General features: G+C 54.3%; 1 protein-coding gene across 2 annotated transcripts in view; it reads left to right on the forward strand.

The window, feature by feature from the left end:
• The first annotated feature begins 3,527 nt into the window (after positions 1 to 3,527).
• Positions 3,528 to 24,803, forward strand: part of STARD10 (StAR related lipid transfer domain containing 10) — a 34,707-nt gene continuing 13,431 nt past the window's right edge. The window contains exons 1-2 of one of the 2 annotated variants that reach the window (XM_036861940.1): positions 3,528 to 3,871; positions 13,971 to 14,281. In XM_036861940.1, coding sequence (XP_036717835.1) covers positions 3,844 to 3,871; positions 13,971 to 14,281 — 339 coding nt within the window. In that variant the 5' untranslated portion in view covers positions 3,528 to 3,843. Of the gene's footprint in view, positions 3,872 to 13,448; positions 13,591 to 13,970; positions 14,282 to 24,803 lie in introns of those variants that run through there. The other variant, XM_036861941.1, reaches the window with a different exon arrangement.

The raw sequence follows: 24,803 nt of genomic DNA on the forward strand, positions 1-24,803 counted from the left end.
TGCAGTCTTAGTGACATCTGGATGTGCTGTGTATAAACTTTGATTGGATAAATACAAGAATCTGGCAACAATCATCTTTAGACAACTTCACAGGTTTATTTTTATGCTTCTCTTTAAATAGTTATGTCTATAACCAATGGTTCACCAAAGATTATAAATTAAATAATATAGAACTAAAAATTAAACAGTTTAAAAGCATGAAATGGTCAAAATGCTTGGGGTTTGAGGGAAGTGAGTTCATCTGTAGCTAAAGGGGTCCTGGGACCCCCAACCTTCCCTACACACCACGTGCATGCACTGTTGACTATTGCATTAAAGTGAAAACAGCGTTTGGAATGGGATGAACTGAAACTACACCCACCAAGGAGAGAAACTTGTGATTTGGGCATCATTCAATACGGGCGAATGTGAACGATGCTTTGAAATGGGCAGGAAAGATGACCCCTTCTCATTTTCCAAAAAGTCAGGTCAAAGTTATATGAATAAGAGGAATAGAAAATTCTTTGGTAGATGAGATGTGGCAGAGGTGGGGTGGAATAAAGTGGCAAGAGGGTCCTCCACAAGGAACTTAAATCCTCAAGATGTTGAAGTATATTTGGTTTTAGCCGTGTTCAAGAGAAAACCAAGCACAGCCCAAGGGGACGCTTCTTCCCACAGTACTCACCCTCCCTCTGGGCAGCAGGCAGGCCACAGCTCGACGCTATGCAAAGCCACCAGGCTCAGCGAAAATAGGTGGCTATGAAATTCCCAAGGCACTAGCAGGGACTAGGGACTGGATGAGCTGATGACACAACTGGAAGAGCTTCAAGGGAGGAGACCATGAGAGATGAGGGGGAGACAGGTGGGATCACCTCTGCAGCCTCCTTTTTGAGGCCCCAGCCATTATCGAGGGCTCGGCAGGTGGGGAAGGGGCAGAGTAATTGAGACCCGCTTTTCACTTGTAGTCCCCCGTTCCTTCCAACTTTCTAAAGTTTTAGGCTGCTGACCTATGTGAAAAGCAGCTGATCCAGTGTGATGACGTTTGAGATCAGTGAGTGAAGAGGTACCTGACCCAGGTGAGGAGTGTCCCCACCATCTCATGGTCAGAGGTGGTCAGTGCCTAGTTCTTACTTGGAACACGGCAGTGAAGAGTGGTTGCCAAAAAAAAAAAAAAGATTCAGTGTTAAATACACTGAGTTTGGGCTTCCCTGGTGGCGCAGTTGTTAAGAATCCGCCTGCCAATGCAGGGGACACGGGTTCGAGCCCTGGTCCGGGAAGATCCCACATGCCGCAGAGCAACTAAGCCCGTGCGCTACAACTACTGAGCCTGCGCTCTGGAGCCCGCGAGCCACAGCTACTGAAGCCCGTGCGCCTAGAGCCCGTGCTCCGCAACAAGAGAAGCCACCGCAATGAGAAGCCCACGCACCGCAACGAAGACCCAACGCAGCCAAAAATAAATACATAAATGAATTTCAAAAAATAAATAAATACACTGAGTTTAAGGAACCAGAAGCAGACATGCCAGAGGCCAGAGAAAGGCCTAAACCATAGATTGAGGAATCAGCTTATGGATGGAAGTGAATGAGGTCATCCAAAGAGAGTATGCAGAGTGAAGAGAGGGCCCGTGATAGAACCTGGAAGACACCAGTATTTCAGCGTGTCCTAACCCAATCAAAGATCACCAGGGACAAATCCATAGTCCAATGAAGTCAGGTTTATTGACCCATTGCTATGAGGAAGACAACACACCAGAGGAAAAATGAGGTGTCCTACCAAACACAAAGGAATAGAGACAGTTCTTACAGGATTTGAGAGAGAGGTGGAATTAGGTGAAATTTAAATGAGGCAATATTTTGATGGCTCAAAGCAAAGCAGAACTGCGTCTGGACTGCTCAGTGGACTCAGGGTCCTGTTTCCTTGGAAACAATAAAGTTAAGGCAGATGTGGAATATATGTTTAGAAATCCCTTATCTGAGTCTCTGCACCTGGGTTGTAAATCCTGTCCTTTTACTGATTTAACTCCTCCAGGCAAGAGTTTCATTCCTACTTATATAATTTCAAACAGCAAAATTTCTGACAGTCTATGATTTTAGAAAACAAAGTTGCTCGGTAAGAAAGAAGTAGTCACTCAAAGGAGGGGGTTGTTACGACATTTTATAGTTGCAGTATATCCTTGGGGAAAATATTGTTTCTTATTAATTTTGCAGCTGGCTTTATCTGTGCCTGTTATTCCAGTCTGATGAACACCACAGCAGATTTTTACAATCTGAACTAATTTTTAGGTTTTCAAGGGACACACAGTGGAGGTGGAATCTGCAAAGCCTAAGTGTAGTGAGTAGGCAGTGTGGACAAAAAAATGTTGCCTGACAAGTCAGTAAACAAAGAATGTTTCCTGCCATCCAGCCATCAGCCACTGCAGCCACCCCTGAACGGTGCACCCTGAGGGGAATTCTGGATGGAGAAAAACAGGATACTAGCCCTAGATAGTTAAGATGCATACCAAAGGAATAATTTCAATGAGCCCAGACTCTTGCATCTTCCCATGCATAGGCACTAAAACAATTAACTTGAGATATCTGGTTTCTTGTGTGTGATTAGCAGTAACCTTTGGATGTCCACTACATGTTTTTTTCAGGAAATACTCCTTGCTCCTCCCTTACCTCTTTGGAACAGTCCTTCAGAGCTATCTGAGAGGCTGCCTTCCCCGGCTATAGTCCTCAGTAAGGCTGTGAATAAAACAAAGTTCTCAACTTTTAGGTGGTGTACTTATTTTTAGTCAACAGTAGGAAGAAAACTAAAGTGTTAGGTCTCACAAAGCGGGAAGGTGATTGTTGGTATTGAACACTAAGAGGTCTAGTTTAGTATAGTGTGCCGCTGTCAAATATGGTAGCCATTAGCCATAGGTGGCTATTTAAATGTAATTAAAAGTAATTAATTGGATTTTAAAAATAAACTCAATTAAATAAAAGTTTTTCTTCCTCCATGGTACTTAGCCTTATGTCAAATGTCCAGTAGCCACAGACTAGTCGCTACCCTATTGGACAATGCAGCTATAGAATATTTCCCTTATTACAAACAGTTCTGTTGAACAGCAGTAAGAGAACTCAGAGTCCCAGGCGACGGTGACCCCTGGGACTGCAGTCTCCAAAGAGTGATGGGGGTGGAAGCCCTGTGGGAGGTGCAGACACATAGTGCGTAGTATTCTTTCTAAAACTCAGTCCAACAGCGCTACTCTCTCCTTATGACAGCTACCGTGTAACTCGTGCGTACCTCGAACCCACAGCCCAGGCTCAGAGAGCGAGACTCCACCACTTCACCGCGTTTCCCTGCCTGCACAAACTCACTACATGCCCACACTCCATCTCCCAACATGCCCCGGGCCCTTCTCCTGCGACTCTGGCTCTTGGACTTCTGGGAAATGTAGTTTTAACAGCTTTCCAACTCCGGAAAGGTTCTAGCAGCGAATTGAGGCTCCCAAGAGGCAGTGCGTGGGCTGCTCCTGTCCAGTTCACCGCGGCCACCATATCTGCCGTGAAGGGCGCCAAAGTCGGCACCCGAGGTTTAGTACAGCGGTAACTGAGATGCTGGAGTCCTGGGAGACCGCGCTGTGCCTCTCCCTGCCATTCCTTAGGTCTCCGCCGCTCCGGAGTTGTAGAAATGCCTCAACCGAAGCAGAGCAGACAGGGCGCCAGGGAACCGTAGTAACTGGGCGGCCACAACCGCTAGGGGACTTGAAGGCAGCGTCTGACAGCGAGCAGCCAGACGGCCGCTAGGCGGCCCCTTACGCGGAGCGCACGCGCAAATGCTGGGCCTCAAGGCTTCCGTAAACACCAAAGAGCGCCTGCGCAAACGGAGCGCCTCGGGATGGACACGAGGGGGCGCCTTAGCAAAGGTAAGAGTAATAAATAGTAACGTAACGGTCCCGTTGTTTTTCTGTTGTCCTTTTTCTTATGGTTTGCAAAGCACAGCCCCCTTCATTGCCTCTCTTAATTTGATCCTTAGAGCAGTCATTTTACCAGTGGGGCAACGGGTCAGAGAAAGTCATACAGCCAGAGTCCTATAATCTTAAGAGTGTGGAAGACCGCAGATGGTTCAGGATTCAAGGACTCTAGTCCAGGCTCTACCTCTGAGTTGCTATGTGACCTTGATAGTTCTGTTCCCCTGAGGACCTAAGCTTTCTCATTTGTAAATGGAAATAGGTTATTGGAAGGATCGAATAAGATCCGGAAGTGAAACTAAGTTGCCAAGCAATGTATAAAGGCAAAAGATTATTATAATCGGGTGATTGCAGATTGAGGAGCTATTTCCTCATGATACAAATTGCAAAACTGAGGGCCCCAAGAGGAGCAGGAGCTTGCCCCAGGTCTCAGCAGTCTGTGAGCAAGGGCTAACGCCCAGGCTTCCTGTGTTTGGGCTTGGAGCCCTTCCCTGCACCCCAAGGATTAGTGTCTTTGTTGGATACAGGCTTAGAGAAACGGAGTCTGGAGGAGTCCTTATTCCTCATCCTTCTCCTACCCAACCTGGGCCTAGTGGAGAAAGGCCCTGCTCTGTTGAGATGACTACCAAAGGGTAGAAACTAAGGAGGAACTGGAGAATCCTGAAGACAGAGGACAGTGTTGCTGGAGCTGTACAGACCCTGCTTCTCAGGAGAGTGGCCTAGGTAAAGGAAGGAACTCAAGTGTGACAGATGAAGGGGTAATGTGAAGGGGACAGACCCTGAATGGAAAAGAGTGGGCTCTGTTTCTGAGCCTGGGAGGAATTGGGTGCTCAGGTGATTCCAGTTGGGGCCAGCGACAGCTGGAGGTGGTGCCTGGGCTGGCTTGGATGCTAAGAAGAGGAAGTGATGCAGGTTGAGCTGAGAGGCTGTAGGAGCCACTCCTCCAACCAGGTGGAGCAGTCAGGTGACACCATAGGCACACCATACCACCCCCCAAGATCAGGCAGCTGCCCGTCAGGGAAATGAACTTTTCTCTGTCCCTTGGAGCTGGGCTGTACCCAGTTGTTTGTCTCTGGAGTGCTCTTAGAGGTTCTGGACATAGGTATAGGAGGGGCTAGGAGAGGAGACCCTAAGGTCTGGTTGCAGATGGGGCCTCCTCAGGCAAGTCATGAAAGGCAGGTGTTCGTAGAAATAGAAATTCAAGATCCTCCCCACCTCCAAATATCTAATTCTCTGGGCCTTCACTTATCATCTCTGTTTTCAGCAGGGGAAACCGAGGCTAAAGGAAGAAAGAACTTTTCTTCAGGACACACAAGGAGCTGGCGTAAAATTGGACTAGGACAGGGATCTTTCCATTACATGGCAGTGATCAAACATCTTCATCAAACATTTATTGAGTGTCTAATGTATATGCTGAGAAGAGCTACCTTAGGGTACAAACAGAAGCCAGGATTGCAGTCAGAGCTGGCTTTTAACTAGCCCTCCCAGTGACTTAATGCTGGGATCCTTGGCGAGTCACTACCGCACTCTGAGCCTCACTGTCTGTAGAGTGGGGTGGTAAGCCTTATTCAAGGGCTGTCTTGAAGTATAACTATGAAATAAATGAGTTAAGAACTGTTACGTGTATAGAACACCACCAGGCACGTGGTACATGCTCAGTAAACATTAGCCACTCTTTGTTACTCATGAACACAGATGGAGGCCAGCTGCAGATAGGGTTCTCCCAGAGCCCAGCAGGGGCAGAGATGTCGCAGCCCCAGATACCTCCACTCTGTGCCCAGGGAGCCTGCATTTCTGGAAGTCAAGGGGGACACTCACATCCCCATTTCCCCCTCTGGCACTGGGAACCTGGCAGGGAGCATTTACACTTCTACATGCACGTGATTCATTTCCTCACAACCTGGGTCCAGAGTAAAGGTGATTCTTGCCCAAAGCTCACAGCCCTGGACAGTGAGACCAGAACCACAACCCTTTCTCCCGGCAGGACAGAAGTCCCAAAAGGCTGACAGCAGGGCCTTGACTTGTGTGTCCCCTGAACAGAGCAGGAGCCATGGGCAGAGAGGAGCCTGGGTGGGAGACAGGGCCCAATGTCAGATAACCCTGCTGCCAGCCCACCCTGTTTGAAGGTGGCAGTCTGGCTCAGTGGTAAATTCAGCTCTGGTCCAGGCCTCCCTAGTGGAGGTCTGGTTCAAACCCCTTATTCATAGAGGAAGAAAGAGAAGCCCAGAGGGGCCAGGAACTCACCAAGAGCCCTACAGTAAGGTGGGAGTGAGTCTGAGCCAGAACTCGGGTGTCCTTATGTTAGGCCACGGCTCTGCCTGGCAGCTAGTTTGAAGGGGGCAGGGCTTGGCTCCATCTCTCCTTCCCCACGGTCACCACAGTCCCTCTTGGAGCCAGCCTCAAATGCAGCCACCTGGGTGGGTTGTGGTCGGGGAGTGGCAGGGTGGGGGTGGGTGCATGGATAGGTAAAGGGAGGGGGGAGCACAGGACCTGGTCAGAGAAGCCCAGAGCCGAGCTGGGGCAGCTGGACTGGGGAGCTCTCCTTGGTGTGTGCGGCTGCTGCAGGATTCTAGGGCCTTGTTAATCAGTCTGAGGCAGCAGAAGATAAAACTACCACGGGAGCACACTCCTGGAGGAGGGGAGCGAAGCAGATTCAGGAATGAGTCACAGAGCCCAAGCCCTAAATTTAGAAGGTGCTGAAGGAGGCAGCCGCCCCCGGGGGAGCACTGTGGAGATGCCGGCTAACCCGGGGCACCAGGGCCTCAGGGCAGGGGGTAGAGGTTGGCAGGAGTCCCCTGCACAGCAGTGCCCCATGGAAGCTGGGTCTGTTCTAGGCCTGTTCCAGGTGTGAATTTTGGCCCCAGAATGAACCCCGGCCCAAGGCAGAGCCTTCAGCCCCACTCACTGACAGAGCTCCTAGCAAGCCTTCCCCACACCAGCCCTTCACAGGGTCTAGGAACCAGCCCCTGGAGTGTAGATGTCTCAGTACTGTCCTGCCTGCTGGCTGGGCATAGCCAGGCTCCCTGGGTCCTGCTGCTGTCCTAGCATCCAGTTGTCAGACACTGAGGATGGGCCTGTGTGGATGCAAGGAGCTCATGCCATTGAGTGAAGGCCTTCCAAAGGGAACCCATCCAGGCCTCTGTAGCTGTTTGGAATTGGGGTGAGGGAGGGGAACAAGATGTCATAGCACTCACTTCTGCTTTATTCTCAGCCCTCCAGTCTCCAAGTGAACCCAGACTGTTTCTTTTCCTCCATGTCAGAAGAGGGAGGCACTGCCTCCAGGTCAAGGAGCAGAGACTTAGGAAAGAGGCCATGCCTTGGGGAAAGCTGCCAGACAGGGGGTAAGGGGGCTCAGGAGACAAGAACTGATAGCAGCTGTGGCGTTTATTGAGTGCTCATTGTTTGCCGGGCACCATGCTGAGCTCTCCACATGCGTGAACTCACTTCGTCCTGGAGGCAATGGTGTAAGCCCTACTAGCCTACTCATTCTAGAAATGGGAGTGCTGAGACACAGAGAGGTTAAGTAACTTGTTCTAGATCACACAGTAAGAGGTTTTTTGTTTTGTTTTGGTTTTAATTTTATTTATTTATTTATTTATGGCTGTGTTGGGTCTTCGTTTCTGTGCGAGGGCTTTCTCTAGTTGCAGCAAGTGGGGGCCACTCTTCATCGCGGTGCGCGGGCCTCTCACTATCACAGCCTCTCTTGTTGCGGAGCACAGGCTCCAGACGCGCAGGCTCAGCAGTTGTGGCTCACGGGCCTAGTCGCTCCGCGGCATGTGGGATCTTCCCAGACCAGGGCTCGAACCCGTGTCCCCTGCATTGGCAGGCAGATTCTCAACCACTGCGCCACCAGGGAAGCCACACAGTAAGAGGTTTTAACCCAGACAGCCTGGCTCCATAGCCCAAGCTCTTAACCATTGTGGTAGACTGCTGAGCAGGGTATTTCACCCTGTCTATTCCTCCTCCTCTTCTGGCCTTCCCTCCCCATCCTCCAGTCCCTGTACCCTAGAGTCCTGGGAGCTTCTCTCTGGGCCTTGCAGGGTCTTGCTGCCCAGGGTGCTCCCAGGCTTAGGGGAAAGAAGAGACTAACACAGGTCCACTGCAACCCCCCCACCATGCAGGACTTCACAATTTACAGAGCCCATCCACCTGCCCCAGGCCGGTGGAGAGGCATCTTGAGCACCACCACTTCGACAGGAAGACAGACCAGAGAGGTGCAGGGCCTTGCCCAAGGTCGGCAGGGCCCAGAGTGGAACCATGGAGACTCCTCTTTGGGAGGGCCCCAGGCCCAGATGGCCAGCGCCCCCTCTGCAGGCTGGGTCTTTCTGCTGATGATGTCTTTTGGGCACTGCCGCCTGCAGCAACCCAGTTCAATTGCTGGGTCGATGCAGCCTTCCAAAAGCCCTCGAGTTTCCTGTCAGAGGCTCCTGATCCATCTGCCTGACCCCAGGCCTCCCCTCGGCTATGTGCTCAGGCTGGGTGGCAGTGGTGATGGAGGTGTCTTTGTGTGTCTCTGGGGAGGACGAGGTTTTCTGGCCCTTTTACCAGGGCAAGAACTCCAGCCTTGGGACGACAGCCTCTTTTCTGGAAGCCCACACAACTTCCTTCTTTCGGTTTCTTCGTATTTTTTAATCTCAAAGCTGGGCCCTCAGTGCCCTGACAGGACAGTTTCCACCTCCTGGGACTAGAGTGGCCTCTGGGGCGCACTTAGGATCACCCGTTGGATGGGGGAAGGGGCAGAGGGTCCACCCCCCAAACCCCTACGCTATTGTTCCTACCAGGGAGAGGCTCATCTAAGAGGCCTGCTTGAGGAGCTCAGACCTGCCCAGGGACACAGCCCAGCCCAGGTATAACATGACTTCCCTCGCACCCCTTCTGCCCCTGCCAGGGGACCACACGTGGGGATACCAAGGATAGGTTCTGTTTCTTGCTGGGCCTTATTTTTCTCATTTGTCAAATGAGGCTAAGAGTCCCTGTATGACCTTCCACCTAAGGTTATTGTGAAGGTTAGACAAAATGAGTGTGGCAGACTCTTACTCTGGCCCAGGGCCTCTTCACAGAGAGGATGTGCAAGGCCGTTCATGTGTGTGTGTGCGTGTGTGCGTGTGCACGTATGTGCACGTGTGTGCAACAGCTGTGACCCGGGTGCTGACTGTACCTTCCCAGGGCAGATGAGGGACTGGTGTAGCTCTCTGAGGCTTTGTGATGTGGGTGTGGCACAGGGCCTCAGGTATAAGGTTGCCAGATTTAGCAAATATTTGATACATCCTCATACTAAAAATGATTTTCCTTATCTGAAAATCAAATTTCATGACGTGTCCTGTGTTTTATCTGGCAACTCTACTTGGGTGACCTGGTGCACCCTAGCCAGTGTACCCATGTTGGGCTCCCATGCATGAGACTGAGATTGTACGTGGCTCTGTGGGTCTGTGACAGGACATCAGTGTGATGGCACATGGCTGTGACAGTGTCACCAGGAGGAGAGGGGATGTGGGTAACTCTGATTGTGTGCCTTTCTGTGACTCGCTCAGGCTCTAGCAGCTCCCTCAGGGCAGTGCTTGGGCTGTTTGCTCAGGGAGGCCCATCAGGGGTAGGAGACCCACCCTGGGCAAACACTTAGATCCAGGTCCAGTTGGGACGGGGGTGCCGAGCCTATTGCCACCTGCAACAAACTGTAAACGACACGTCTGGCTCAAGGCCGAGCCAGCCCTGGGGGCCTCAGGGTGCTCTGTCCTGGGCCCTTCCAGAGGGACCTCAGGAATCACCTCTCTACTCTGGTGCTTCCTGGTGACATCACACAGGTCATTGCCCAGTCTTCTAGAACGGTGCCCCCAGGGTACTGCCTCTTTACCCTAGGCAACCTGGGAATTTTCTCCAACCAAACGCAGGGTCAGTTACCCCTGAGGAGAGGGAATGGGGGGGAGAAGGGGTCGGGGGGGGCCTTCTCCTCATCTCCCAGAGGGGAGATCGAGGCAGCCATCCGTCTGACTAGATGATGAGTTGGAGGGAGCACCCCGGAGCAAGTCAAGACCTGGTAGCCCCTCATTGTCCAGGACACTGGACAGGGTGGGGCCCTTGGGCAGAGGATGAATCTTGAAGCAGAGAGAGGGTGGTGACTACCCCAAGGTCACCCCTGGGGTAGTGAAGGTAGTGGTGTATAATGGGGAACAGGGACAGAGCCTTGGGTTAGGAGCTGGGAGACCTATGATCTTATCTCTGCTTTGTCCCTGCTGGTGGGGCCTTTGTTTCTCCATCTGTACAGTTAGGGGCTGTGGCCATATGATGTCAGTCTGAGGGTCTTTAGTCCTGATGGGGACTCAGCGAGGGGAGTTGAGGGGAGTGTGAGGGACCAGGTCATGGATGGCTCCAGGCAGGTGCCCTGACCCTATTCCAACTGCTGTCAGGGGGCAGTGAGCAAGGACTGGTGTGAATATCTCCAAACGACCCCCTACCCCCATTCCAGGTACTGGAGGTCCCTAGATGGGTTCTGTCTTACTTTGATTCAGGGGCGTCCCCATGCCTCCCACACCTCAGCTGCTCTCTCTGTGAGGGGCATGTGTAAGACCCAGCACTTGCTCAGCACCCTGGGTAATGATTCCTCACATTCTCATGATGCCTCTCAGTTTGCTAAGCACCTTCTCTTTCTCTTACACGCTCCCGCCTTCCACTCCCACTCTGACTCCTGCTTGGTGTTGCCCCATTCTGGGGCTGGGGCCCAGAGAGGCACCTCACCCAATCCACTTTCCGTCAAGGGGCCCTGTGGCTGGTGCAGGGGCTGCAGGGGGCAGAGCAGGGTCATGCTTTGCCAAGCTTTTCCACTGTTTACTCTTTCCTGAGAATCTTAACAACCATCCTATCAAGATGTTATCTTAACACTTTTTTGTTGGAAATATGCCATTTTTGGACAGTGCATTTATTCCTCCCTACCCTTCTCCCTCCGGTTATATTTTTAGTTACTTGAGCGTGAAACTGATATATGTACAACTCTTTTCCTTGCAATAAGTATAAGTAATAAGTAGGTATTATTATTCTAGATGAAGAAACTGAGGCTCAGAGAGGACTGTCACCTGCTCTTGGTCACACATTTAGGAAATGGTATAGACAGGATTTGAACCCAGTTCCACAGGCCCTTTGCACTTCAGGCTGTGGGAAGCAGGGATGGCCAAGTCCTAGGACTCCTCTCCAGACTCCTCCCCCAGGTCACCCATCCCAGCCCTCCTAGCCTTCTCTCTCTGCTGCTCGGTGGTGTTTGAGACAGGATATGAATCTGCTTTGCTCCAGGCATGTTTGGGAGGCTGTCATGAACCCTTGAGCCAGAGATACCTAAATTCCTGGGGTTTGGGGGGGGGGGCCTGCAAGGGCAAATTAATGATGAATAGGATGAGGAGTGATGCCCCAGCTAGCCTGGCCTAAACCTCCAGGCAGGGTTGAGCCCAGGGCATAACCATCTGAGCCCAGAGGTACCAGGTCACCCACCTTTACTGCCCCAAGACCCAAAAGATTCATTCTTGGTTAATCTATATTTGGATTTGAGTGTTGGTTTGATTTCTGCCATGTGTACCTCCCTGAGTTTGTGTGTCTTAGGCTGGCAGTGCTCTGGGGGGTGGAGAAGTCCTGTCAGTCTGCCCTCAGTGCTATCTCCTGCTGTCACCCCAGCCTTATCTCTTCTACCCTAGACTGGGTGATGGGCATGAGAGGAGTACTGCCCTGGTGCCTGCTGTCAGCTGAGATGTGTGTCATTGGGGCCCTAAGAAGGCAGGAGCCGCCAGGCCAGTGCTTCTCTCTCTTTTCCTCGTGGCAGATCCCAGAGGCTACAGTTCACAAAGCAGGCTCTGTGTACCCCTCTTTGAATCTCCCATTAGCCTGGGTATGAGGCTGTCAGATAAAACCACTGAAGCCAGGGGAGGGGCAGTGAACTGCCTAGGGTTGGGGTGGAGGCAGAGGACATGCATAGCAGAGAGCCAGAGCCCTGGCCTCCCGAACCCAGATCCAGCCCCCCTGCCACCCATTTCCACACACTTAAAGAATGTGGGTTAGAAGGGGCGAGGGTGATTATCTGACTATGCCCCTCACACTGGAGATCTAAGGTCATCACACAAGCCTCATGGGGACCTGCAACTCATTTTACAAGATTTACTTTGCAGAATGCACCTTGGGGTCACTTGCCATCAGGGCTCCCTGCTCACCCCCTCCACTTTTAAAATTGGGCCTGATTCACACACATCTCAGAGCCCTAAGCACTTCAGGAAGAAACACCTCTATTTGTGAACCCACCGTGACAACTCCTTATCTTTCTCGCGCACCTTTAAGAAAAGCTGTTCCATCCCAGAGCTCTAGGATGGTGAGGCTAGGAGGTTATACATTCTGATGCTCACATTCTACAGATGGGAAACTAAGGCTCAGAAAGATGATGGGGACAGCCAGAGCAGAGAAAGGAACCCTGGGGTGGGAGGAGGCTGAGATCTGGGTTCTGGGAAGGATGGCCATGTACTCACCGTGTGGCAGTGGGCAAGTGATGGGCACTTGTGCCCTATTAGCTGCCCATCCAGGGGAGCTCACCACGGGCCCTAGCTCTCCCTAGCCCTCCGTAGTCAAGGGCCAGTCACTAGGGTCAGTGAATGCTAGCCTTGGGCCCATTGCCACACTCATACTGGCCTCACCTCAGAGAAATTGAACTATTGGCCTCAGTTCACCCGGAGCAGCTGGAGGCGGAGCTGGCACTAGGACCCAGGGGGGCAAGTAGCAGCCTCCCTGGCTGGAAGGGGTGGCTGGAGTACTGGTGGACCTACCTGCCCTGTGGCTGTGGAGCTCTGGACAGCTTCGCCTGGGGAGGGACAGGGTAGCCCCAGAGCTCTGGGGCCAGATGCTCTTGAGAGCCTAGTCTAATCCATGGGAGGTGTGTGAATACATGCAGGGGTGCTCAGGAGGGGTGGTGGTGGACAAGGGCCAGAGTCTGGGGCTGGAGGAGAGCCTGGTTAAAGCTCCCAGCCGGGAGTGAGATGGGAGTGGAGATTTACCCACGTCTAGCCAGCCTGTGAACCTTGATGCTAGTGGTTGTTGGGGGATGCAAGCTGTGGGCTCTTGATTGTGGTGGGGGGAGTGTGCCCATCTTTGGGTCTCTGGGTGGTTCCTTGTGTCTAAGTAGGTTGTTGCAGAGGTGTGTACCTGTGAGTATGGGAGGGTGTTGGAGAGAAGGGGTTCGCAGGTAACTTCCAGAATCCCTCTTCGAGCACCTCCTCGCCCTTCTTCTCAGAGCCCACTCTTTCTGGGCCCCTCCCCGACCCCTGCCTGAGGACTGGTCGGGCCAGGTCCCCTTCGGAGGAGGGTGGGGCGGGCGCTAGGACCCGGCGGGGCGGGGCGGGGCGGGGCTCCGAGACCCATCAGCTGTACCTCCGCAGCCTGGAAAATACCCAGCGCCGGCGAGCGGAGACCCCGGAGCCCCCAGCCTAGCCCGGGGAGAGGGAGGGAGGGGGGGGGGCGCGCGGGGCGGGGGGGGGGCGCGCGGGGCCGGGGGGGGGGTGCGGGGCGGGGCCGGCGGCGGGACCCACTGCTCCTCCCCCCAGAGCCCCCGCGCTGCCCCGGTCGCCCGGGCAGCGCGGCGGCGGCGGCGGCGGCGGCGGCAGAGGCGCTCGCACCTCCGGCCCCGGCGGGCCCCGGCGGAGCAGCTGGCACAGGTGAGCGGGCCGGCCCCTTGGGCACCCCACCCCGCCCCCACCACGGGCCCCGCGCGCTTCCCGCGCCGGCGCCGCTGCCGAGTTAGTTGAGCCAGTCCGGCCAGCGCTGCGCGGACCCCGCCGGGCCGTCCGTCACCTCGGGTCGCGGCCTCCCCCGGGTCCCGACGGGCCCCCCCCGCACCCGATAATCAGCCCCCACTCCGGCCCCCAAACCGGAGGTCTGGGTCGCTCCTAGCGGAGGGGGAGGGGGGCGTACTGCTCTGTGCCGGCGGTGCGCGCTGGCCAGCCCCTGCCTGTCTCTAACTCTACCCGCCAGGACCCCGAACAGCCGCACCCGCGCCCCCAGCGCACTGACTCCGGTTCCCAAACCGGTCTTTCAGGTCCCTGGAAGGTGGCGTCAGCATCTGCAGCCGCGTCGACGTTGTTGGAGCTTCCGCGGAGGACCCAGGAGAGCCGGACTAGGACCAGGGCCCTGGGCTTCCCCATGGAGAAGTCAGCTGCCTCAACTGAGCTCCAGGGGCCTCGGCCAGTCCTGGGCCGCGACAGCGTCCAGGTGCCCGACGACCAGGACTTCCGCAGCTTCCGGTCAGAGTGTGAGGCCGAGGCGGGCTGGAACCTGACCTACAGCAAGGCCGGTGTGTCTGTGTGGGTGCAGGCTGTGGAGATGGATCGTACCCTGCACAAGATCAAGGTAGGGTTGCCCTGCAGCAGGTGTAGCCTGCACTGCACCCTTACTTCCTCTGACCAGGGAGTCTCCTGGTCCTCCCGCAGGGTTACAGACACCCGGATGTACACCTCAGACTCTCCCGTGAGAAACCAGGAGGAGGCACAGTTTGCTGGCCCCATCTCACAGATGGGCCAACTGAGGCCTGGAGAGGGGGTGTGACTCACTCTGGCTCACTCAGCCAGAACCCAGGCTTCTGCACACCCCTGCCTGATCCGGGGAGGTGGGCTGCTGTCAGGCCTACCTAGGAGAATGGTCTCCCTCAGGGAGCCCTCTGCCCATGGAAGCCTTCACCACGTCCTGACTTGAGTCATCTGAGGAGGGAGACTGAGCCCTTCTCTCCTGAATTCCTGGTTCTCTCAGCCTAAGCTGTGTATCTTTCCCCACTTTCTGCACCCTTGGGTGCCAGGGACCTGATTCCTTCCTGTCTGATGCCCTGCTCTTCCCCCTTCCCTCCTGGCTGTTCCCTGAGTCTCTCCTGCAGGGACTCAGGATCCTGGCTGGCAGATCCTGAAAGCAGGACTTAGATGTCTCTGCCTTACACAGGGCCAGACTGGGGGTGGGCTGGGGGAGGAGAGGACCAGCAGATGCAGGGAAGATGTAGGCACATGCAGCCTCCCTCACAGCCATCAACCCCATTCCTCACAACCCCCTGATTTTCTTCTCTTTGCCAAGATAGGGCCAGCTTGGGGTTTGGGACCCCGTGAGCCCACCTACCCTGGGGAACTAGATGGGGAATAGGCTGGTGAAGACTCTGCTTAGAGGCCTCGGTAGCTTTCTCCAACACAACACATCTGGCATTGCTGTGAGTGCCACTTTTCAAGGGGGCAGGTCTCCCTTCAGTGGAGTCCTGGTAGTAGACTGTACCCTTCCCTTTCTCTTGCCTCACCCTTCCTGCTGTCCTTCTCGAACATGTGGAGGAGTGTATTCCTGTGGTGGAGGGGGGCAGAGGTGGAAGCAGGACACTGAACTCAGAGGGCACTCCTGCCCTCCCTCTACTTCAACCCCTCTTGCCTGGGACCTGCTCTTGGATTTGGATTTAGCTCTGGCATCATGGCCTCATACCAGGGCCAGAGATGTCTGACCTTCCCTCTCTGACACTGTGCCTTTCTGCCTCACTTTGTCTTAGTCATTTAGACCTTTGTCCATCTGTTCCCGTGTGGTCTTCTGGCTCACCCATTCTGTCTTCCCTTCTCCCTTCTATAACTCTCTGTCTGCACCCTGGCTATCTGACTGTCTCCTTCTCTCTGGGTTTCCATGTGTGTCTCCCCTCCTGGGACTCTCTACCCAGGCCTGAGGACCCTGGGCTGGGGCCTTCCCGGAGGCCTGACCTGTGTCTGAGCCTGAGGAGCAGGGAAGGGAAGGGCAGCTGGTATGTTCCAGCTTAGTGCTCTCTGAGGACAGGGACAGGTCCTATTCTTCTTTGCATCCTCAGCCTCCAACACAGACAGAGCAGGGATGTTGGTTGAATGAAGGATGGAAGGAAGGAAGGAACGAAGGAACAAACTGAATAAAACGTGAGCAAAGTTTTTGTGAGAACAAGGTTGTTTTCCTGACTGTGACCTAGGAAAGGCTCAAGGCTGGGCTGTGCAGTGGGGTGGGGAAGTGTAATTTCCCCACCGAGCTGGCTCTCCAGAAGGAAGAGAAGGGGAAAGTCTGAACTGAGACCAGTACTCCCACCCTCTGTGTCAACAGGGTGGAGTTGCCTCCTCCATCTGGCTTGGTTAATGAATAAACCCAGCCTAGTCCAGGACTGGAGTTGGCAGGTCTGGGGTCCGGAGTGCCACAACGGACCACTTGTGGCCAGATCAGATTTGTTAGGTGTTCTTCCTTGGGAGTGGAGGGGACTTGGAAAAACGGGGGTATTGTGGGCTTGTGGTCAGGGCATACACCTGACCTTCCTTCCCTCTCAGACTGAGCAGAGGTTGGAGGTGCCTTTACAACCCCAGTTTCATACTCACCCCTCACTGGGGTGCAAGTATGGACACCGAGGTCCAGAGAGGAACAGGGGCCAGCCCAGGCTCACACAGCCAAGTCCCAGCAGAGCCAGACTTGGCACCCGGACCTTTAGCCTACCGGCCTAGTTCTCTCTGTTGTGCTCGCCACAGTGGAGGGGGACTGGGGCCAGGAGGTGAGCAGAGCTGGGGCCTAAGGAGGAGGCTGGGGCCTTGGTTACGGGCATCCCGAGATCTCTGATCCCCTCAGCACAGCCAGATGGAGCTGTGGGGGACAGGCAGAGGTCTCTGAGCTCCCCATCCCCAAGATTCCAAGAATCCGTTTCTGGTAAGAGCCCCTGCTCTGAGCCAAGCGTTTCTCTTCATGGTCTAATTTACCCTCAGGCCAGTCCTGGGCAGCAGTAGGCTTGTCTCCATGCTACAAACAAAGAAACTGAGGCTGAGAGAGGTGATGTCACTTGCCTAAGGTCATATCAGCTGAGGCAGGAGTGGAACCCAGGCCAGCCTGGCTCCAGAGTCCCTGCCTCTCTCATCTTGGGCTCACATCTTAGTCAACATTCTGGCATTTGACCCCATCAATAACTCTTTGAAGGACGTGGTGTTTTCATCATCCCATTTTTGTTTGATAAATGAGAAAGCGGAGGCCCAGAAAGGGGAGTGGCTTGTCAAGGTCACACAGCAGGTCTGAAGCCAGAGTCCCCAGGGATGATTGGGTCACTCCGGGAGGCTGCGACTCAACCACAGGTATTTGTTGAGCTCCCCCCTCCCCACAGCCTGTTCTGGGCCTGCCCTCTGAGCTGGAGAAGCCAGCTGCCTCCTGTACATGCCCTGTGTGCATGATCCCAGGTTGGGGGAGCAGGTCCACCTATCTGCCTACCTGATTGATTTCCTCTTCCTCACTCCCTTTCCCCCAGACTTATCTTCTCCCTGCTCCTGTGTCCAGAGGTTCCTGGAAGACACTGTGGCTCTGGCCCAGCATTTGGAGCCAGGACAAAGGGACAGGGCTGCTGGAGGCCACCTCTTCCCTTTCCCTCCCTCCTGGCCTCCGGCCTGGTCTGGTCCCAAGCCTGCACTGTGCTCCGGGCACTGGAGAGGAGGCAGATACCACCTCCTGAGAGGTCAGGCTTCGTCCCAAAGGCAGACGCTGAACGTGGATCCTGGGTCCAAGGCAGAGGGCAGTTTGGAACCTGAATACAGGTCTCTCAATGCCCAGGCCAGGCTTCCCCACAGCTCCTGTAGCAGTAGAGAAATGGGAAACCAGGGGGTCTGTCATTTATTCAAGCAGGGCCAGCTGGGGAAGAGGCTGAGGTCCAGTCCTGGCTATGGTATTCTTTTGCTGTGTTTGTGACTGTGGGCACATCCCTGCCCTCTCTGGGTTATGTCTCCATCTGTGCCATGGGGCTCTCCTGGCTCCAAGGGCCTCTAAACTCAATGCCTGGGCTGGGGCCCATGGAGAGGGGTGAGGCACAGGGGACAGAAAGCAGGAGATGACACGGCCTGCCCAGCCCTGCCCTGGATGCTCACGTGCTCGGGCTCTCTGATGCTGCTGTGTACCTAGCCACCTGAGAGGTAGAGGAGACCTGGCCCCTGTCCTCAGAGGTGTCCAGACCTTGGTGGAGAGAAGACTGACAATTCCAGGTGACCCCCTGCCCACTGCATGAGGCAGGTGTCCACAGGCAGACCACAGAGGCAGGAGTGGGCCCGGTGGGTAGGGGCCTTGAGGGGCTTGATGGTTGAAGCAGGGGTGCGAGGTCTCCTGGGGGAGTGCAGCTGAGAACCTGAGGTTCCTCTTGCCACAGGAAGCTGGGTGGTGGGGACCTATCTCCTCTGACTTCCTGTCCTACGACTCCTCCTCTTCCCCTTTGGAGAAAGCTTCAGTGACCCCTCCCTGACCTGTCTCACTGTCCACCTGCTTCCACACCACAGGCCCCCTGAGTTCCAAGCTCTTAAGCCAGTGCTCCGGCCTGTCCCCTCTCAGCACCTCATTCTCTCCCCCTGTAAAATTTGGGATCATCTCAGGGATCTCCAAGGGCCCTTCTCACTCTTAATGGTCCATGGGACTCAAAAGGGTCATGGGGAAGGTGGGGACAGTTGCAGGGCCAGGTGTTTTCTTCATGTTGTCCCACTGAGTCTTCACAACTGTCCTGTGGCATAAGTCTTATGAACTCCATTGAACAGATGTGAAAGCTGAGGTTCAGGGCAAGAATTCACTTGTGCAGTCAAACAGCTAGGAGGTAGCCGAGGCAGGATCAGAGCCCAGGTCCTTGAGACTCCAAGGCCAAGATCTCTTCACTCCCTTGGGCCTGCTTATTAGCATCATTGGGCCCTTCCGTCTCCTGGACCCTGTGGCTCAGAACCTACCCCTGTCTTCTGCCTTCGGTCTCCCTGTACTGTGCCATTGTGGGAGGGCACCCTGGAGTGGTCCCAGCTGAGCAAGAGCCCAGTCCTTACTGTGTGACCTTGGGGGGTCACTTCACCTTTATGAGTCAGTCTTCTTATCTGTGGTGGCAGAGGCAGGAGTTAATTGGGTTTTAGGGTTTTGGATTCAGTGAGTTCAGGTTCAGGCTGGGCCTCTGTCGCCTCTGGGGCTCAGTTTCCCTGTCTCTACAGGAAGTTGCTGGGCAGGTGGTTTGTAGAGGCTGTCCTGGCCTTAGGCCATGGTAAAGGCTTCTGCATTGCTGGACACAGAGTAAGGACGGAGAGCTAAGGCCATGACAGTCTGTGCCATCTGAGAGGTCCCTAGATGGGGCTCCTGAATCCAGGCTGAGGCCCTGAGACCCCTGTCCTGGATGGCTATAGCTCTGACTTGGTGTGAGGGCAGCTGGAGGAGGTAGTCCAGAGCTGTCCTCAGGGGACAGGCTCCCAGAGAGCATGCCCCAGGGAGTCAGGGTCTGGACCTTCAGGTGGGGGAAATCAGAGAAAGGAAAGGTCAGAGGTGGCTGGAGGCTTTAGGGAAGTCTTTCTGGAGATGCCTGGGTTGGCCTGAGGCCACAGGGGGAGAGCACAGGGTCCAGAGTCCTGGGCATGTGACCTTGGGCAGATTGCTGCCCCTGCCTAGGCTTTAGCTTCCTCATCTGTCACATGTGAATAGTAGTGCTGCCCTGCCTGTCTTTGGGCACTTCATTCAGGTTGGGGACAAAGAAGGAAATCAAACGAACCCTGCCCTCAAGGAGCTCCCAGTTGGATGCTGGGACAGACACTTATCACAGGAGCTGCAGAGACCCAGAGCAGGCCTCTGAATCAGCCTTGGGGGCCAGAGAAGGCTTCACAGAGGAGGAATTCTCAGGTGATCTGTTTGGAATTGGGTAGAGAATGAGGAGTACAAGTTTGACAGCATTGGGAGCATTTCATACAGAGGAACAGCTGTGTAAAGACCCAGAGGCGGGAAACAGGGCAGTGCATTAGGAGAGCTGCAGGTGGTTCATTGTGGGGCTTGGAACTCAGGGGGCTGGAGGTGATTAGACAGCTAGACCAAGGCTCTAGGATTTGGGTCCTGGAGGTTCTAGGGTACCAAGGGAGGGTTTTAGACAAGGTAGGTGGTAGGAGGAAGATGCTGCTGTATTTATCTGGACAGACATGCCAAGGCCTGCACTAAAGCAGGGACTGTGGGGAATGGAGCAAGGGATTGCATCCAGAAAGATTTAGGAGGCATAAGGGATGGGACATGGTGGTTACAGCATAAGTCTTGTGCAGGCTGGGATGTAAGATAGTATGGATGTGCAGCTCCCTGGGGGCAAGGAACTGGTGGGATGGGTGCTTTCAGTCAGTGTCCATCCACGCTGGGGCTAGAAGAGCCCTCAGCCCCCAGGCTGGCTCTGTTCCTCCATGACCAGCTCCCCAGGCTCTGGCTTTTAAACTTTAACGAGCCCCAGCTCAGTTTCCAGCCGAGAGTCTTTAAAGTTTCAGGAGATGAGAGAAAGGAGGCAGTCCTGGAGACAGATGGGTTTTCTTTCTTCCCCTGTGTCTCCATGCCTGGCTGGGCCACCTGGAGCCAGGGCTGCGGGTGCCATGACCCCGGAGGCGTGGTGCTCTTTAGGGATCTGGGACCTTAGCTGGGCTGCTCCAGTCTGTTCGTGAGGGGCCAGCGGCCACCGAGATAGATGGGAATTAAAACTCTATTCCCACCCTGCCCTCTTACCTTTACCCCTGACCTGGGCAGGTGAGCATCCACCCTCCCCCCCCCAGCAACAGGTGAGAGGAAAGGTGCTTAGACCATGCATTGGGCTCGAGGTGTCTCTGTCCCTCCCTGTGCCTCACTTCAGGCATGCTTGGTCTGGCCTCAATGCTCCGGGACCCCTGGAGCTGTAGAAACACAGGCAGTGGAAGAAAGTATCAGGTCCAGAACTTAGTGGTGGGTCCCACACCAAATACAGACTCCTGTCACCTGTCATTAAAGAGAGGCTGGGCAGGTGGCACTGGGCAGCTGGAGCTGTTCTCTGGGGCTTTAGCATAATAATTGCCTCCCTGCCTCTCAGCCTGGCTCCCTGAAGGCAGCTACTTGCTACCTCTGACCTCTCTCTAGAATTCTTATGTCTTGGGGCAGTTGAACAATGCCTGCAAGTTTACCTCCCTCCCCTTCCCCTCCACCACGCAATGGGAAGTACAGGTAAATACTGCCTTTGGTCTCCTCTGCATTGTCTGGGCCATGTAATCTCATCCTTTGAGTTCCCTGTCACAACCTGCATCTAACCTTGGTTTCCTGAGAAATCCCTCTACCATCTCCTTGATGCCTCCTCCTTGTTTTTGGACCCTTCTAGATTGCCTGGGACCTTGTACTAGACCAGGGAAGTGACGAGTCTTAAGGCAGAGGCCTGACAGCCAGAGGGGATGGAGTTCCCTTGTGTGTCTCCAACATTCATTCATTCAACACATATTTATTGTTCACATACTGTATCCCAAGTATATCCAGGAATTTAGTGGGAAACCAGACAGATCAGACCCTGTTGTCATGAGTTTACATCCTGAGGGGGAGACAAGCAAAATAGAAGCAAATAACTAAATAAGATACCAGATGGTTGTTGTGTGTTATGAGGGCAGGATGATGTGATGGGAATTGTCTGGCCTTCTATGTTTGGGCCTTCTGTGTGTGGAGCTGGATTGTATGTGCCTGTGTGTGTGATCTGGTCCTTAGTTGGGTAGATTGTGAGCCCCTCAGGGGCAGGGCACCTGACAAAGGTCATTAAATCCATATTGAATGTGTTTGTGTGTGTGTGTGTGTGTGTGTACACGTGCCTAAGGTTGGGTGTATGTGCCTCTGAGTGTGAGACTCTGTGTGTGTTTCTGTGTCTGGCATTACTTTGTGTGTGTGAGTCACACCCCCTCACTGCAGCAGAGTTGTCTCTGATCCAATTATGTCTCCTCAGCTGTCTCCCAGTGGCTTCCGCCCCCCAGCTCAGCTCTGGCTCTGCCTCGGTTTTCCCCTCCCTGCTTCCCTGCAGCCTCCTGTCTTTGCCTCTGGGCCTGTCTCTGGGTCTCAGAGTCTCCCCTTGGGGTGTGTTTTCTATCCCTGTCTCTAATGGTTACTGCCTCTGCCTTTACGTCTCTACTTGTCCTGTTTCCTCCTTTTTTTTAATCTGTCCTGGTTATTTATTCGTTCAACAAACCTCTTCTCGTGTCTCCCACCCACTCTGCCAGCCACTGTGCTGGTGCTGGGGACCTGGAGATGGATCAGACCTGGGCCCTGCTCTTAAGGCCTAGTGGGGTGACTGATGGAGATGGTGACAGCCCTTCGTGAGGACTCAGGTCGAGGGAGACGTGGCTGACAGCGTGGTGGGGGGCAGTGGCGTCTGGGTGGGACCTGTGGGGCCCATCAGGAGTCAGGTGGCAGGCTGAGAAGGTCTTGGTGGGTGCGGACTAAGGGTGAGGAAGGAGAGGAGGCAGAGCCAGAGTTGGGAGGACGTTTTGGTTAGGATTTGATCTTGAAGGCAGAGGCAGCAGAGGCTTTCAAGCTGGGCAATACCATCATCACTGGGTTTTATTTTTTATTTATTTTCTTATTGTATTTTATTTCGTTGCACCACACAGCTTGTGGGATCTTAGTTCCTTGACCAGGGATCGAACCTGGGCCGGCAGGAGTGAAAGCTCAGAGTCCTAACCACTGGACTGCCAGGGAATTCCCAGCACTGGGTTTTAGAAAGCTCCCTGGCCCCAAGTGGCAGATCGGCCTGGGAGCCAGGGGACCAGTGACGAGGCTGTGGCTGCACCGGTCCAAGCAAGGATGGTGAGGCCTGCCTGGGTCTGGCGAAGAGGAGCTGTTGGGAAGGTCATGGCCAAGCAGGATCCCAGGTTCCAGGCACAGGCGGGGAGCAGAGGGGAGTGGGCATTGGGGTTGGATAATCCAACAGTAGTGGATATGGTGAGGGTGAGCCTATGGGCTGTCCAGGGGGTGATGCCCAGGAGGCTGTTGAAAATGCAGTCTGGAGCTTGCTAGAGAGCTTTTGGGGCATGAGGCCACTGTTAGCGCCTGAAGTCCTGGGAAGTGTTTATCCAATTTGTCTTTGTCTGCTTGTCTCTGTGTCAGCCATGGCCCCTGTCTTGTCTCACTGATCTCCCCGACCCCCTTTCTTTCCTTGCAGGCCCACCCACGCTCTGCTCTTTCTCAGGTCTCCCTCCTCTGTCTGGCTCCCCACCTCCGCCAGGGCTGGAGCAGAGTGGTGGGAGCTCCAGACCAGGAGGTCAGCTTCCAAGATATCAGAGCAGGATGTTCCTCAGCTGCAGAGGCCTGGGGGGTGGGGGTGGGGGTCCAGGGAGGCTGCTGGAGACTAGGTAGGGGGAGGGGAAGGGGATGGAGGCACAGTAGGGATGAGTCACTCAGCCCTGCGTGGAGAGCAGCAGAGGGGCCTAGCTTGGTCTGCCTGAGCAGACTCTGGGAGCTGTGTCTAGGGGAGACATGGCAGTACCTCCGCCTACCACTGGTCTCAGGAGGGCCGCACTTTAGGAGAGAAGATGGGTTGAGGTTATCTGGTGCCAGATCCCCTTCCCTTCAGAAGAGGCTGTCTAGTCATTTTACAGGTGAGAACTCTGAGGCTGAAGGTGGGGGAAGGAGAGCCTGTGACGGGCCCACACCAAACCTGCTCTCTGTGTCCTTCCAGCGCCCCTTACTCCAGGCAGAGCTGCCCCAGCAGCCCCAGCCCCTAGCGTGGACCCTCCAGGGATAGTCCTCATCTGGCCAAGTGCTGGCCCACCTGGGATTCCTTGAGTCCTTGACAGAGCAGAGCCTTGTTCTTAGGGAACAGCTTCAGGGGTGGACTTTGGGTTGACACTGGGTTCCAGGATGGTTCTTCCCTTCACTTTTCTCAGCCACCATTTACAAATGGGCGTAATCTTCCCTCCTCACGGGTAGTTGAGAGGATGGAATTAGGAGAATTTGCAAGGCCCTAGTGCAGAGCCTGGCACAGAGCTGGCACGCTCTTAACGTTTGCTGAATGGATGAATGAATGAACAGTCTGAGGTACCCAGGGGACAGCTCCATTTCCTCCTGCGTCCATCCTTGTTCACTGGGGTTACCTCGTGGAACTGCATGAGCCTTCTCCTTCCCCCAGCCGGTCCAGGCCATTTCCAGTCCCCTCCAGCACCTCTGCCCAGCCTCTTTCCCCTCCTTACATCTGGGTGCCATCTGCTATTCTATTCATCCTGTAGGACTCTGCTTAGGTGTGCCCCTCCCTGTACCTGCGTCCCCCTGCTTCCTTCTCTCCCTGCCGTGAGCCCCCAGGATTTTCATGCCTGTGTCCCAGCTGAGGGTGGAAGGACCCTGAGCCCCCTCAGGCTTTACTCTCAGCATGGCTACACCACACAGAGCATTTCCAGGCAATTCAGCATCAGCCTGGGCAGCCTCAGGCCCATCTCAGCAGAGTCCAGGCTCCCAGGTCCAGGGCACAAGGACCTCGGGATTCTGGACAACACACTTAACCTAGAAAAAAAAGAGTATGGTTTCTTTATCTTATATAAACTCTGTTGTACCAACAGTAACGAGAATCCAAAAATGATAAATTAATCCCCCAGAGCCTCAATTCCTGAGTTAAACTTCCCCTGGTTCCTTCCAGCTCTCATTCAAGGGTGTAGGTAATTTATGTACAGTTGAGACCATGGCACAGATGCAAGCTTGTGTCCTCTTTTGTTCATTTAACATTGCATCTGTGGAAATGTCTCATATTGCTACAGAATCATTAATTCAGGAACATTTCTGGCAGCTGCTCCCTGCCAGGCCTCTTCTGGGTTCTGAGGGGCCCCTGCCCCTGCCCTGAGGGAGACCACAGTCCTCAGTAGCTGGGCAGTGATCTTCAAGGTGAGGTATCATTCTTAACTCAACCAGGCCCTGTTGGTGGTGGTGTTCCAGGTTGTCCCCCAGTATATTTTGCTAATTACAAATGCAATAATACAGTCATGAATATTGTAACAGAACTTTTTTTCTCATTTTGTATTTTTTTTCTGAGTATAAATTTCTGGTCCTGGAGTTCCAGGACCTGAGTTGAAAGATACATTTTTATGATTTTTAAAATATCTGCCAAACTACTTTTCAGAATAGTGCAACCAGT

Source organism: Balaenoptera musculus, chromosome 8 (assembly GCF_009873245.2).
Source record: "Balaenoptera musculus isolate JJ_BM4_2016_0621 chromosome 8, mBalMus1.pri.v3, whole genome shotgun sequence".
Taxonomy (NCBI): Eukaryota; Metazoa; Chordata; class Mammalia; order Artiodactyla; family Balaenopteridae; genus Balaenoptera; species Balaenoptera musculus.